Source organism: Rhinatrema bivittatum, chromosome 4, assembly GCF_901001135.1.
Source record: "Rhinatrema bivittatum chromosome 4, aRhiBiv1.1, whole genome shotgun sequence".
In the NCBI taxonomy this organism is placed as follows: Eukaryota; Metazoa; Chordata; class Amphibia; order Gymnophiona; family Rhinatrematidae; genus Rhinatrema; species Rhinatrema bivittatum.
In genome coordinates, this window is record NC_042618.1 from 222,039,195 (window position 1) to 222,055,527 (window position 16,333).

General features: G+C 42.9%; 1 protein-coding gene across 5 annotated transcripts in view; it reads left to right on the forward strand.

Moving 5' to 3' along the window:
• APAF1 (apoptotic peptidase activating factor 1) overlaps window positions 1-15,429 on the forward strand; it is a 223,331-nt gene extending 207,902 nt beyond the window's left edge. For all 5 annotated transcript variants that reach the window (XM_029599744.1, XM_029599743.1, XM_029599746.1 and 2 more), the window contains 3 exons: window positions 11,119-11,244; window positions 14,302-14,448; window positions 14,719-15,429. In XM_029599744.1, the coding sequence (XP_029455604.1) occupies window positions 11,119-11,244; window positions 14,302-14,448; window positions 14,719-14,865 (420 nt within the window). In that variant the 3' untranslated portion in view covers window positions 14,866-15,429. The remainder of the gene's footprint in view (window positions 1-11,118; window positions 11,245-14,301; window positions 14,449-14,718) is intronic.
• The last annotated feature ends 904 nt before the right edge of the window (window positions 15,430-16,333 follow it).

The window sequence follows — 16,333 nt, forward strand, 5'->3', positions numbered from 1 at the left end:
GAGTAGCAAATCACCTGGACCGGATGGTATACATCCGAGGGTACTGAAGGAACTCAAAAATGAAATTTCTGATCTATTAGTTAAAATTTGTAACCTATCACTAAAATCATCCATTGTACCTGAAAGCTGGAGGGTAGCCAATGTAACCCCAATATTTAAAAAGGGCTCTGGGGCAATCCAGGTAACTATAGACCAGTGAGTCTGACTTCAATTCCAGGAAAAATAGTGGAAACTATTCTCAAGATCAAAATTGTAGAGCAAATAGAAAGACATGGTTTAATGGAACACAGTCAACATGGATTTACCCAAGGGAAGTCTTGCCTAACAGATCTGCTTCATTTTTTTGAAGGGGTTAATAAACATGTGGATTAAGGTGAACCAGTAGATGTAGTGTATTTGGATTTTCAGAAGGCGTTTGACAAAGTCTCTCATGAGAGGCTTCTAAGAAAACTAAAAAATCATGGGATAGGAGGCGATGTCCTTTCGTGGATTACAAACTGGTTAAAAGACAGGAACAGAGAGTAGGATTAAATGGTCAATTTTCTCAGTGAAGAGGGGTGAACAGTGGAGTGCCTCAGGGATCTGTACTTGGACCGGGGCCAACAGCCAATTAGAAGCGCCGCCAATCACGGTAGGGCCAGGAGCCCTTTAAACTCACCCGCGGCGACGCTAAAGCCTCCTCCTCGGCGATTTGCAGCAGGACCGGACGTGCGAGGCCTGCGCAGCCGGCGCCGAGACCCACCGGGGTAAGGCCCTTGAACGCACCCTCACCCCGGCAGACCTCCGCGCCGACCACGAGGCGCTGATCCCAGCCCACCGGCTCCTCCTTCAGCCCTCCTCCGGGCCGACAGCCAATTAGAAGCCCCGCAGCGCTGCCAATCACGGCAGGGCCAGGAGCCCTTTAAACTCACCCGCGGCGACGCTAAAGCCTCCTCGGCGATTTGCAGCAGGACCGGACGTGCGAGGCCTGCGCAGCCGGCGCCGAGACCCACCGGGGTAAGGCCCTTGAACGCACCCTCACCCCGGCGGACCTCCGCGCCGACCACGAGGTGCTGATCCCGGCCCACCGGCTCCTCCTTCAGCCCTCCTCCGAGCCGACAGCCAATTAGAAGCCCCGCAGTGCCGCCAATCACGGCAGGGCCAGGAGCCCTTTAAACTCACCCGCGGCGACGCTAAAGCCTCCTCCTCGGCGATTTGCAGCAGGACCGGACGTGCGAGGCCTGTGCAGCCGGCGCCGAGACCCACCGGGGTAAGGCCCTTGAACGCACCCTCACCCCGGCAGACCTCCGCGCCGACCACGAGGCGCTGATCCCGGCCCACCGGCTCCTCCTTCAGCCCTCCTCCGGGCCGACAGCCAATTAGAAGCACCGCAGCGCCGCCAATCACAGCAGGGCCAGGAGCCCTTTAAACTCACCCGCGGCGACGCTAAAGCCTCCTCCTCGGCGATTTGCAGCAGGACCGGACGTGCGAGGCCTGCGCAGCCGGCGCCGAGACCCACCGGGGTAAGGCCCTTGAACGCACCCTCACCCCGGCAGACCTCCGCGCCGACCACGAGGCGCTGATCCCGGCCCACCGGCTCCTCCTTCAGCCCTCCTCCGGGCCGACAGCCAATTAGAAGCCCCGCAGCGCCGCCAATCACGGCAGGGCCAGGAGCCCTTTAAACTCACCCGCGGCGACGCTAAAGCCTCCTCCTCGGCGATTTGCAGCAGGACCGGACGTGCGAGGCCTGTGCAGCCGGCGCCGAGACCCACCGGGGTAAGGCCCTTGAACGCACCCTCACCCCGGCAGACCTCCGCGCCGACCACGAGGCGCTGATCCCGGCCCACCGGCTCCTCCTTCAGCCCTCCTCCGGGCCGACAGCCAATTAGAAGCCCCGCAGCACCGCCAATCACGGCAGGGCCAGGAGCCCTTTAAACTCACCCGCGGCGACGCTAAAGCCTCCTCCTCGGCGATTTGCAGCAGGACCGGACGTGCGAGGCCTGCGCAGCCGGCGCCAAGACCCACCGGGGTAAGGCCCTTGAACGCACCCTCACCCCGACGGACCTCCGCGCCGACCACGAGGCGCTGATCCCGGCCCACCGGCTCCTCCTTCAGCCCTCCTCCGGGCCGACAGCCAATTAGAAGCCCCGCAGCGCCGCCAATCACGGCAGGGCCAGGAGCCCTTTAAACTCACCCGCGACGACGCTAAAGCCTCCTCCTCGGCGATTTGCAGCAGGACCGGACGTGCGAGGCCTGTGCAGCCGGCGCCGAGACCCACCGGGGTAAGGCCCTTGAACGCACCCTCACCCCGGCAGACCTCCGCGCCGACCACGAGGCGCTGATCCCAGCCCACCGGCTCCTCCTTCAGCCCTCCTCCGGGCCGACAGCCAATTAGAAGCCCCGCAGCGCCGCCAATCACGGCAGGGCCAGGAACCCTTTAAATCATCCACAGCACCTCGGCGTGCGACGCACGGCGTGCGACGCCTAAGGAGCACGACAAAGGGGCTGGCCCCTTTGTGCGCCCCTTCGTGCAGACCCGAGGGAAGACCACCGCAGACCGCCCAGGGCAACAGTAACCACACAACTAAGGTCGGACCATCTGCGCATATCAGCCGAACAACCGCAGTAAGTACTGAGCAACTCCAAAATACAAACTACCACCCCTACAAATCCTCCTCTCTCACTCAAAGATATATCTCACTAACGCAAAGTGTCTTCTCATCTGAATGCACACTCCAGGCTCAAAAGCTAACCACCTCCAAATCCAACAGCTCACATCACCAAAGCAATTCCTGCCTCAACCCCCTCACAAAACCAAACATGGCAGGTTCACCAATCCCAATCATCCACAATGTCAAGAGATCATCTGCAAAAAATCAAGCCTTACCATACCCCTCTCAAAAAAGATTCATTCCTATCATCATCTCGCCTTTAAACCAACTACTAGGCCTCTCACTTTTCACCCTATCGCTGCTAAATGCACAGTCTTTGACTAAGAAAACTCACCTTCTACATGACTATCTTCAGGAAACAAACACCGACTTATTTGCAATTACAGAAACCTGGTTAAAACCAGAAGACATCGCTACAATCAACCAACTCCCCACCCAAACTTATAATATATTCTCTATCCCTAGACTCAAAAAAAGAGGAGGTGGTCTTCTTCTTGCAGCAAAAAAAACACTGGGAATGTCGCTGCAAACCTCAATATCCTCACATTCTCTAGAATTCGCAGTTTTCAGATCTTCTCACCTTCAAATCGGGCTAATATACGCCACCCCAGGATTCCTTGAAACAGACCCTTCACCTTTGATTGAATATATAGTAAAACACATCAACTCCGACATTCCAACGATCATCCTGGGGGATTTCAATCTCCATGTAGATGTATCCCCCCTCTCTTCTAGTTGTGAAACCTTCCTAAACACACTAAACTTCATGGGCTTCAAACAAATAATTAAAGAACCCACCCACAAAGCAGGTCATACGTTGGACCTCATTTTCATTAACCAGGAAATTACCCATTCCTCTAACCCTACATGCATTCCAGTTCCTTGGTCAGACCATATGCTGATCAACACCGTACCAAAGATAAACCTACCTACCACCCCAGGAAGGCAGAATAACTCAATCCAATTCAAGAAAATGTGCAGCCAAGAAACACTCAGCAATTGCCTATCAGGTGAATTCAACCAACTGGACCTTACAAACGTGGAATCAGCCATCTCGTCCTGGAACAACATTACCAAAAAAGTGGCCAATACCACATGCCCAACTATCACCAAAGCTCATCAAGCAAACAAGGACAATAGAAAACCTTGGTACACACCAAATCTAAAATCCTTAAAACAAGATCTCAGAAAAAAAAGAACACTGGTGGAAAAACCCTACATCTACCAACATCACAGCATTCAAGTCCACGATGCACCTTTACAGAATATCCATTCTCCAAGCAAAAAGAAACTTTTACTCGCAAAAAATTCACCACTTCATCTTCGACCCCAGGGCGCTTTTTTCTTTGGTATCATCACTCACTAAACCCGCTTTGACATCCATACCAGATGATAAAGCAGCAAGCAAAGCAGAAGAACTGGCTACCTACTTTAAAAATAAAATCCCAAAACTCCTAACTCAGTCCAAGAATAATATCAATACTTCACCAGTTACACCTCGAGCTGCTGTCCCATCACAAAAGGTTAGCCTTAGGGAATTCGAACCGACCTCATCCTTAGAGATCGAAAATATCCTAAAAAAGCTCAAACCTTCTTCACACCCTCAGGACTCCATACCCACCAATCTACTCATCGCCTGCGCTAAAACCATCTCCAAACCCATTGCACAAATCATCAACTGCTCCTTCTCCCAAGGGCTAGTACCTGACCCTCTAAAAATGGCAATCGTAAAACCTCTTCTAAAAAAATCTAGTCTCTCTCCAGAAAACCCATCCAATTTTCGCCCAATTGCAAATCTACTTTTCATCGCAAAAATCATGGAACGAGTTGTAAACAAACAACTAACTGAATACCTAATCGACAACAACATTCTTTCACCAGCACAGTTCGGTTTCCGCCAATCACGAAGCACGGAAACTCTACTTATCTCACTAACGGATTCCATATTACTAAACCTGGAAAACCGACACCCTTGTCTTCTCATCCTACTTGATCTCTCGGCGGCATTTGACACGGTCAATCATAACACATTAATAGATCGTCTGTCAGACATTGGCATCAGAGATGAGGCCCTCAAATGGTTCAAATCATTCTTACAGAACAGACAGTACAAGGTCAAGGTCAACAAGGAAGTTTCTCAACCAGTCACCTGCACCTTAGGAGTCCCACAAGGCTCGTCACTTTCTCCAACCTTATTCAATATATACCTTCTTCCACTCTGCCAGCTCTTCATTAATCTAAATCTCATACACTACTTATACGCAGACGATGTGCAGATAATGATTTCTATCACTGAATCTCTCCAAAAAACCCTGGACTTCTGGAACTCTTGCCAACTAGCCATCAACAACTTGCTCAAGAGCCTCAATCTGATTCTAAATCAAAGCAAAACAGAATACCTCCTTATCTCCCAAGACGGAACCCACACACATCCCAGTACCATCTTGTCTACTCAATTAACAATGTCCACACAAGTCAGAAATCTAGGAGTTATCCTGGATAATCAAATGAATTACAGATCTCTCATAAATAATATCGTAAAGGATGGATTCTTCAAATTACAAGTTTTGAAAAGGCTGAGACCTCTCCTCCATTTTCAAGATTTCCGTTTAGTGCTACAAGCAATCATTCTCACGAAAATAGATTATTGCAACTCGCTTCTACTAGGCCTCCCCGCTAATGCCATAAAACCCCTACAGATGCTGCAAAACGCAGCAGCAAGGATCTTAACCAAGTCCAATAAAAGAGACCACATATCACCTATTTTGAAAAGCCTACACTGGCTGCCCATTAAATTCAGAATACTATTCAAAGTGCTCTCAATAACCCACAAGGCACTACACAACTTGGCACCACTCGAGCTCAAAATCCCTCTCCAATTCCACACCTCCACCAGACCAGTAAGACAAGCCTATAAAAACAACCTACATACACTACCGATGAAGTCAGCATTAAGCAAAAGAGCCTTCTCTACAGCGGGCCCCAAAATCTGGAATACTCTCCCACCAGAACTCAGAGCAGTGCAATGCTCATCTACTTTTAAAAAAAGACTCAAGACTTGGTTGTTCAACCAAGCTTTCCCATAACAGCTTCCTGCAGAACATCTCTGCCAATGCTTATCCACCTGAGAGCTATTTAGATCCTCTATAGAACTCACGTAAACTATGGCAGTCGAAGATCATAACCTAGTCTTATAATTAGCAACTGTTTATTTAACCTACATTAGGCAATGTATCTTTACTGGTTAACCCCATATTTACTTATCCAAGTTATATTGACCTGTTCTTTGTAAGACATTTACTTGTCAATGTTATTGTTCTGTTAAAATGTAAACCGAATTGATCAGTAATTCTGTTATTGGAAAGTCGGTATATAAAAATGCTAAATAAATGCTAAATAAATATATATATAAATGATCTGGAAAGGAATATGAGTGAGGTTATCAAATTTGTAGATGATACAAAATTATTCAGAGTAGTTAAATCACAAGCGGATTGCGATACATTACAGGAGGACCTTGCAAGACTGGAAGGTTGGGCATCCAAATAGCAGATGAAATTTAATGTGGACAAGTGCAAAGTGTTGCATATAGGGAAAAATAACCCTTGCTGTAGTTACTCAATGTTAGGTTCCATATTAGGAGCTACCACCCAGGAAAAAGATATAGGCATCATAGTGGATAATACTTTAAAATCGTTGGCTCAGTGTGCTGCCGCAGTCAAAAAAGCAAACAGAGTGTTAGGAATTATTAGGAAGGGAATGGTTAATAAAACGGAAAATGGCATAATGCATCTGTATCGCTCCATGGTGAGGCCGCACCTTGAATACTGTGTACAGTTCTGGTTGCCGCATCTCAAAAAAGATATAGTTGCGATGGAGAAGGTACAGAGAAGGGCAACCAATATGATAAAGGGGATGGAACAGCTCCCCTATGAGGAAAGGCTGAAGAGGTTAGGGCTGTTCAGCTTGGAAAAGAGATGGTTGAGGGGGGATATGATAGAGGTCTTTAAGATCATGAGAGGTCTTGAACGAGTAGATATGACTCTGTTATTTACACTTTCAAATAATAGAAGGATTAGAGGGCATTCCATGAAGTTAGCAAGTAGCACATTATTTTTCCTGGTAAATATTGGGAGTTTATTTTTGTAGACAGAAGCCAGGACTTTAAAACAATATTAAGCAAATTTTCCCACCCACTCAGCAGCATACCCTCTCTACCCCCATCCCTTGCCTAGCATGTCTCTCTTTCCCTACCCCCACCAAGAATCTCCCACTCTTCTTCCCTCCCACAGTAACAGTAGAGTGATGCATCTGGGGTATAGTAATCTGAAAGAGCTGTATGTGATGGGGGGGAAGGGCTGTTGTGCACAGAGCAGGAGAGGGACCTTGAGGTGATAATGTCTAACGATCTGAAGACAGCGAAACAATGTGACAAGGCTAAAGCTAGAATAATACTGGGCTGCATAGAGAGAGGAATAACAAGTAAGAAAAAAGAAGTGATAATCCCCTGGTACAGATCCTTGGTGAGGCCTCATCTGGAGTACTGTGTTCAGTTCTGGAGACCGTATCTCAAAAGGGACAGAGACATGACGGAGGTGGTCCAGAGAAGGGTGACAAAAATAGTGGGGGGGTCTCCATCAAATGACTTATGAGTGGAGGTTGAAGGATCTAAATATGTATTCCCTGGAGTAGAGGAGGTGTAGGGAGATATGATACAGGTTTTAATGATGCACATTTGACAAACCACCTCCATTGGAAAGAAATCAGTAAAATTAGGAGTCATGAAATGAAACTCCAGGAAGCAAGACTCAGAACCAACGTCAGGAAATATTTCTTCACAGAAAGGGTGGTGGATGCTGGAATGCCCTTCTGGAGGAGGTGGTAAAGACAAAAACAGTGCAAGATTTCAAAGGGGCATGGTGATAAACACTGTGGATCCCTAAAGGCTAGAGGATGGAAATGAGGAAAAGAACATATGGGGTAACTTGCTGGTGTGGCAGTTACTACCCTTAACCAATTAAGCCTTATACTTGTTATATAACTCCAACATTGCTTTTTGCTTCAATGGCAAGAGATAAAGGGAAATCGGACTCAGACAGAAACCAACAAGGGCCCTGACTTTAGCGGTTTGGGAAAATAAATATGCAAGGCAGATGCAACCCCTTGATGATACCTTTATGGGGGAGACCTGTGTACGCAAGCCAGTCACCACCCCCTGATACCTTTATGGGGGAGACCTGTATGGCACGGCTGGTGTTACCATAGGCTTGCTGGGCAGACTAGATGGACCATTTGGCCCTTTTCTGCTGTCACTTCTGTGTTTCTATTCATCATAACTGGTGATGGCTCCAGACTCTTCTTCCTTCCTTCCTTTCAGGCCGCGTGTTTTCGACGCGCTAGCATTAACCCTTATTCAGTAAGGGGCCAAAAGCGCGGGGCCAAAAACGCGCGTCCAACCCGCTGAACCTAATAGCGCCCGCAACATGCAAATGCGTGTTGATGGTCCTATTAGGTATTCCCGTGCGATTCAGAAAACAAAATGTGCAGCCAAGCCGCACGTTTTGCTTTCAGAAATTAGCGCCTACCCAAAGGTAGGCGCTAATTTCTTCAGGCACCAGGAAAGTGCACAGAAAAGCAGTAAAAACTGCTTTTCTGTGCACCCTCCGACTTAATATCATGGCGATATTAAGTCGGAGGTCCCAAAAGTTTCCAAAAGAGAAAAAAAATAATAATTTGAAGTCGGCCTGCGGCTGTCGGGTCGAAAACCGGATACTCAATTTTGCCGGCGTCCAGTTTCCAAGCCCGTGGCTGTCGGCGGGCTCGAGAACTGATGCCGGCAAAATTGAGCGTCGGCTGTCAAACCCGTTGACAGCCGCCGCTCCGGTCCAAAAGGAGGCGCTAGCGACAAGCTAGTGTCCCTAACGCCTCCTTTTGCCTGTTTTTACCTCCGGGCCTCATTTGAATAGTGAATCGCACACACAGGAGAGTGGCCTGTTTGCCCGCTCTCCCGTGGACTTTACTGTATCGGCCCGTTTGATAGCATGCTTGCTGTGGCTCTAGCACTCTGCACTTCTAGTTTTTTGTGGGGCTAGGCAGCCTGCTGAGAAGACATTCCAGTGAATGGGAGGATGAGCACTTCAAACACTGCATCAGCAGCACCAGACAGCAGGCACTTTGGCTGGTTGGGGAGGGGATGCAAGATTTAAAGTGTTGCATCGGCCAGTGATTTCACAGATGGAGAGGGGTGGGACTTGAAACACAGCACAAGCTTTGGCCTTCCCTGGCTTCCATCAGTGGCTGGAGGCCTTGAAAAACTGCATCTTCAGCTCTGGAGCTGCTCATTAATCAGCCTAAAATTAGGGTGAAAATCGGTTTAAACAGATTTGTCACTTTTGGAAAAATCTGAGAATTTATGGGTGAAAATTAGTTTAAACTGAAAATGAAGGACCCTAATAATCAGGGATCTAATTTTATGATGTGATAAATTGCAAAAGAAATGCAGAATTTCCAGCATTTGCAGACACAATTACATTATTAACTGCTGTTGCAGATTTAGATGTGCAATTGGGCTGGCAGGGGGAGGGAGGAGGAGGAGCTGGCTACAGCAGATTGGAGCCCAGAAGGGAAGAGGGAGGATGAAGCAGGAGCTGCAGTAGCAGATCGAGGCTTGAGAGGGATGAGGCAACAGCTATAATATATTGAGTTCTAGAATGATGGGAGGAAGAGGCTGCAGTGGTAGTAGTGGCGGCAGCAGTAATAAATTGAGGCTCATGAGGGAACTAGATATGAACTACAGAGGGATTTTTATGTATTGGTAAGCCACAAAAAGGAAAGCAAAAAATACCTTTTTGATGAAATTGCTAGAAAAGAAGCACAAAAAAATAAGGTCCCAGTATCTAAAGAAATATAGGAATTTCACCTGTATGAATTACTCTTAAGTTTGGATTTAATTCGCTGAGCAAGAGCATCTACTCTTAGAGGATGTGTCCATCTGTCTGTTGGAATGCATGTTGCAGGGGCCCTTCCTCTTGGCTGATCTGGCTGAAATTTGGCATCAGTACTGACACCTCAGCAAGACCCTCTGCTACCAAATTTCAGCCAAGTCTGTCACATGGAAGGGGCCCCTAAGGTGACTGGGTAAAGCCAGTGGTGATTATATGACAAGTAAGGAAACGGGACTGGTAAAGAGTGAAAGTGAAACATTCCTTCCATGTGTTATGCTCATGTGAGTAAATTTTCAAAGGGATTACATGTAGAAAAAGAGCATATGCGTGCATAAGTAGCATGTAATCACGTACGTGCTATTTTATAAACCTCGAAAGTACGTGTGTATTTATATGCTTATCAGTGTGAAAAAAAAAGGTGGTCTGGGGCATTCCGGGACTGGGGTCAAGAGATATGCGTGGAAGTTGCTATTTTTTAGGAGATTTACCAGAATAAATCATCTAATGTATTCATTCTATTTTACACCTGGCAATTGACTAGTGTAAGTTAAATTGGACTGGTCTGTTATCTGCAGTTTTTGGGTGGGAAGTCTGAGTGAGCTGGGGTGAGTTCAGAGTGAAGTACTAGAGGGTGTGGGTGAATTGGAGACGGACTGGGTGAACCGGTAGAGGTATTGGCAGTTTGCTGCGCAGTTTATATAATACTAGGATAAAATCTCTGTGTGTCCAGATGCACGCTCAAATCCAGTACTGCAAACTGGTTTGAAAGTTAGGCTGCATGCGTACACGTTTACTACTTGTTTGTATTAGAATGAATTAAGTTTCTAATTTATGATTAATACATTGTTGAAAGTAGCAGTGCCTTCTATGCACAACAAAATTAAACTTTGCTCTGAATAAGAGGAGAGCGGTTACTATAGCTAGGATGAGACCTAGCTATCATCAATCTAGATAAGCACTACAGACTACCCCGTATCGCTAATTGTAACTGTTTATATGCTCTCTTTCTGTTTAGTCCTGTGTTGGTTATAAAACTGTTGAGGTTCTAATCTGCTTTGAGATTTACATGGGAAAGAGCAGAATATCAAATGCTTATAAATATTAACCAGCAGGTATGTAATGCTAAAATCCTTTCCTTTTTAGCAAGAGAGCATTGGCAACTGATTTCATTTGGAAGTAAGAAAATAGGCCCACAGTTTTCCTTTTCTTCCTACTTTTTTCATCATTGCCCTTGAACACTAATAGAGAGTCACTTCAAGAGCACTTAATTTGTGATGAAACTCAAGGGAAGAAGAAGAGGACAGGGAGACAAGGTATTTCTAGTGGAATCAGGGATAAGTACGAACATTTTCAAATAGCACCTGAGCAGTTATTCACGCAAAGTAACACAAATGAGGCCCATTTTACGGCAAAAGTGACTTTTGGTTCAAGTTGCAGGTACTTCTGTTTCATAAACGATCTGCTTATTATGCATCCTGATAAGCATATAACAATAACATTTTTACAAATATGTTTATTGCTAGATATGGAGTTTTAAAGCATCGGCCCCTCTTCATGACCTGAATGGTCACCAAGGCTGTGTAAGGTGCTGCACTTTCTCTTTGGAAGACAGTTACATAGCAACTGGAGATGACAATGGCGAAATAAGGGTATTGAATTGTTATGTTTCCAAATATTAATTTCTCTTTTTTTCATTGTGAATGGAATATTAATGAGAGGTAAACTGCTTTGGAAGCTTGAAGCAGTCAGGAGCAACACATTTTATTTATTTATTTATTTGCACATTTTTCTAAACCGTCGTTAAGTTAAATACCATCACAACGGTTTACCGAAGGGCACGATAAAGAGAAATATGGGTGGTATAGATTACAAAATTACTCGTGTGCCATCATAGTACGGTAACAATTTAAAATAAACTAGGTGTGTAAGTTAAACCTGATTGTTAGGAACAAATTAGGCAGTTTGATTTTAACATTAATATGCTTATGTAGGTTACTAAAAACTTCTAGCTTGGTGCATCCTTATCGCTCAACACATGTTTCCCCACCGTCACCATTGTGACTAAAGCAGGCCTCTGGTGATAAAAGGCAATCTATAAAAATGATACATTTGATTTGGTTGCTTGAGAATGTTCTGTGATTGATTTAACAAATTTGTAGCCCACTAATCCAGAGACCTTAACACATTAACAAAATTACATACAAATAAGCAACAGTAAGATTAGGACAGTAAAAATATCTGTCAATCATAGCTGCTCAATATTATAGTTAGAAAGCACAGTAACATACATTAGGCTTTAGGCTGATTCTATTTTGTGATCTGACATCAGTAGAAATTGTCTTTACATTGTCTAGTGACATCAGCTCCTGAAAGAATCATTATGGGTTTTGCCTTCTGTGACAGATTACTTTCTTTCTGTTTTTTAATCTCACAACTGATTTCTGTAAGGAAAGTCTACTCTATAACATAGTAACTAATATAATAAATATAATATAATAAACCAGAATGGGTTATCTGGTCTGCCTGGTTGGGATTCATCTAATTTGGGTAGATTATTGTAATCTGCTTTATTTGGATTTGCTGAAAATGCTTATAAAAATTTTAGAACTGGTGCAAAATGCTGCTATATGGGTTATATTTGGATTACCATATGGTTTAACTTTGACACAATATCATAAGATTGCCTACCAATAAGGAAACATATTTGTTTTATAGCTTTGACTATGGCATAAAACTATGTATTGGGAGAATTTTTGTTTAGCAGACAGACTATAGTGGTATAATCTGAAATGTGTTTTGTGTTCTATTAGACAAAATTTAATGGGTCTTCCCCTGATAGTATCTTATCGATTAAAATTTACAATTAACAATTATTTTTCACTGGCAGTTCCTAAACTGTGGAACTCATTGCCTGTGGAAGTACACCAAGAATCAGATTATTTAAAATTCCAAAAACAGATGAAGACTTTTTTCTTTAAGCAAGTTTATGAGGCACAGATGATAGTCTAATGAGAATTTTAAAGTGCAGAGTTTTTAAGTATGTTATTTTATACTTTGTGTTAATTTTATAATGGTTTTAATGTATAATGTTAGTATTATGTGATGGATTTATGAATGAAAAGCTGTAATCCGCCTTGGTTTTGGAACTGGTATAATATAAAATGGAATAAATTAAATGTTATAAATTAAAATAAATAAATGTGCATAGAAATTATCATATTCAACCTGTAACTAACTTCCTTCTCCCCCTTGTCTTTTACCCAACTTCTCAACCCTTTTCCTACCACAGCCCTCCATATCTGTCCCAAGCATGCCCAAAATCTGATATAGCGATGGCCTCAACTACCTCTTCTGGTAGGCCATTTCAGGCCATGTTATCTTGACATTTTTTTTACAGACCAATAGTTAAGGTAAATACCTAGGCCTTCTCCTATGTTTTACTATCAAGTTTGGTAAGAATCCCCATTGCCACCAAAGTTAGTGAGGCTGTTATAAAAAAAAAAAAAAAAATCTCAGTGAAGTTTGGATTTCAATCATGGTCCCTCCATGCAGGCCACCCAGCCTTCTTGGAAGCCTGAACCTTCCACTGCTCTTTAGGGCTGTAACCTCCACTCCATGCAGATTACCCCAGTGCTTTCTTGGAGGCTTAATGAAAGCGGTGGAGTAAACTTATTCAACTTTTGGCACCCCTGTTGACAGTATTAAACAAAATGCTAATTAGAGCCAATACTTATGGAAAAATGGATATCTACTACTGAACTGAGACTGACGAATCATTTCACATGTGCCATGTATAGTTGGAGGACATGAGTGACTTTTGGTCACTGGAATCTTGTACAAGATTTGAACTAGAAGTGAACAGCTCAATATTCAAGTGCCAATCTACTGTATCCATCCATTCCCCATTTTAGTTTTCTTATTTATTCTTTTCAGTAAATTTGCTGCATAGTGATATGTTCCTTCAGTATAAAATCACATAAAGCATGTCTTTTTCTTCTCTAATTTTGTTTCATTGTAAAACAAACTATGCATACCTGTCATGCAAACAATATTTTTCTGTCTACGTCCTTTAAGAAAATTCAATACTCAACAAGTGAGTCCCCCCGCCCCACACAACTAATCAAATCGAAGATGATATGAGACCTACTACTTATGTGTTCTGATAACAGAGAAATATCTTTTTAGGTTTTAGTATTTTTATGAATATTTTTTTTAAATAGTGAAACTGCCTAGAAATAAGATAAACCTGGTTTCATTTCTCTACTACAAATATATTTGTAGAGCTGACTGTGGAAGCAAAGCAAATGTGAGTAAATGACAATACCAGCTGGTGCAGGCATGAAGTGGTGATGGTTGTACTACTGCCAGATTGTACTAATGAAGGGATGGCCACCTCTCATTCTCAAAAGCCACAAGCATTCCTGGTTTTCAGGATACCCACAATGAATATGCATGAGAGAGACTTGCATGCACTGCCTCCATTGTATGCAAATCTATATCCTATTCACAGTGGCTATTCTGAAAACCAGGTCTGTCTATGGCTCTTAAGAACCAGAGTTGACACCGTCCCTTGTACTAACATATCCGCCTAGCTTCCCATGTATGAAATAATACACGCTGTACTTTTTCATTGACTTAAAAAGTACATGAAAGCATATGCTTTCTCAATTGCCATATGTGATGCTGATTTTATTACTTCTTGTTAGATTTGGAATACATCAGGGGGAGAGTTACTTCATCGGTGCTCCCAAGTGACTGAAAGTGATGGTGATATAGCACATGGTGGTTGGGTGACAGACATCCATTTTTCATCTGACAGTAAGATACTCGTCTCAACTGGAGGGTATGTTAAGGTAGGCCAAGTATACCATTAAGAAAATTCTACCATGTAATATTTGCAATTAAAGGCGTTTCTCTTAAAGAACAAGATTGTAGAATGACTGGTTAGTAATTATTGCCAATACTATGCAATGGAATTTACAATATTTATCTTCATTTTAAGCAGAAGGATCTAGGATGTAGGGCAACCTTTGTAAATCTAATGATCAATTTGCTCTGATTTTTGCATTTAATTATGCTCATAGATAACATATGATTTATTTTTTTTTTAATTATTTTTACAGTGGTGGAATGTAGAAACCGGTGAACCCTTACAGACATTCTACACAAATGGAACTAATCTTAAGTCCATATATGTCTCTCCTACCTTCAGTGTATATGTGACTATTGATAACCTTGGAATTCTGTATGTGTTACAAGTGTTAGAATGAATCCATGAAACATTATGGAAAGTAACTCTCTCTTCTTATCAGTATCATATTTTATGGTATTAATTTTGGTGCAGAGCATTGACCTGGGTAAAAAACACACAGCTGAAAATATTTAGACTAACATTTTGTATTAATTTAGTATTCAAAAAGCAATGATCTTAAATGTCAGTGTTCAATACATGATCCATTGTATTCTTGCTTGTATATATGTAAATATTTTCTATTGTCACTTTAAGACTGAACTAGTATAAATGCATTTTGTCATACTGTCCCTGGCAAGTGTAAATCAAAAGATGTACTTTGACTATTTCTATTACTTAGAAAATATTGCACCTTGAACATCCAGTTTGCATGTTTTCAATTTGCAAGAATGGAAATGAATCCACAATATTTAATATTGGATAGTACCTGTGGATCCTGGATAATCCTGTGTACAAAACCATATTACCTCATGTCTCCTGTTTTAGAGCACAGGATCAGAAGCAATAAACATCAGGTGGCCAAAGAAAAATATTCAGAAAAAAATCTCGGATCATTTGATATTAAATATTTATTCAAACCTTGCTCAAGTAAATATGACTAGTGTCTCAGTGGTAGCTCTTGAGTTTTGCTATAGGTAACCCTCTCAGTGCCTGACAGCTTTTTTCCTAGGTGAAGAAGTCTGTAGTTATGTTGTTGTTCTGACTCATAAGGAAGGCATGAGCTCATCTAGTCTGACTTTACATAAAATATAGTCAGCATAACAGTGGAAAGCCCCAAATCCTGCATGACCCATGAAACTAGGACTTTAAAAAAAAAAATTCATTATGAATATTGTTTGGTACAGAACAGTGGAAATATGTGGAAGAGATGTGAAATTCTTCCCGTAATAGTTCTTGTGCCATAAGGTAATACTCAGAGATACTTCATAAACATCTTAAGGTAATCTGTTTATCCCTGTGGGATCTTAATGTCAAGTTATGAGTTTGCTTTGGCCTAGGAGGAGAAAGTTAAATAGAAAAATATACAAAATACCCCAGTTCTAGTCTTACGACAACTCATTGGTTTTATTGATATATTTTTCATTGATTTTTAAAAAATATTTTTAGTGTTGAATTTAAAAAAAGAAGTTTACAACTTTGTGTGAATTCCTTCTATCTCATTTGCTATATATTTATGCATTTTTCACTTTGATGGCACCTGTCACCCCAGGTGCTTTGTAAGTGTTAAAATTATAATACCATACAAATGTGTTTTATTTTTCCTGTGAAAGCAGCTATCAGCAGTAGGTATGCTTCTTCACTTTCCTTACAGAATTTGCAGCAAGGATTGAGAAAAGGTCAGACAGTTTGCAAATATGCAAAATTGTAATTCTGCTGGAAAAGAACTCTTGCAAATGGTGAAAAAGCATTATCTTGCTGAATTTTTGCATAACTAGCAAAAAGCAGGCATTTTTATCCTCACCTAAAGTGTTGCTTCAACAACCAGC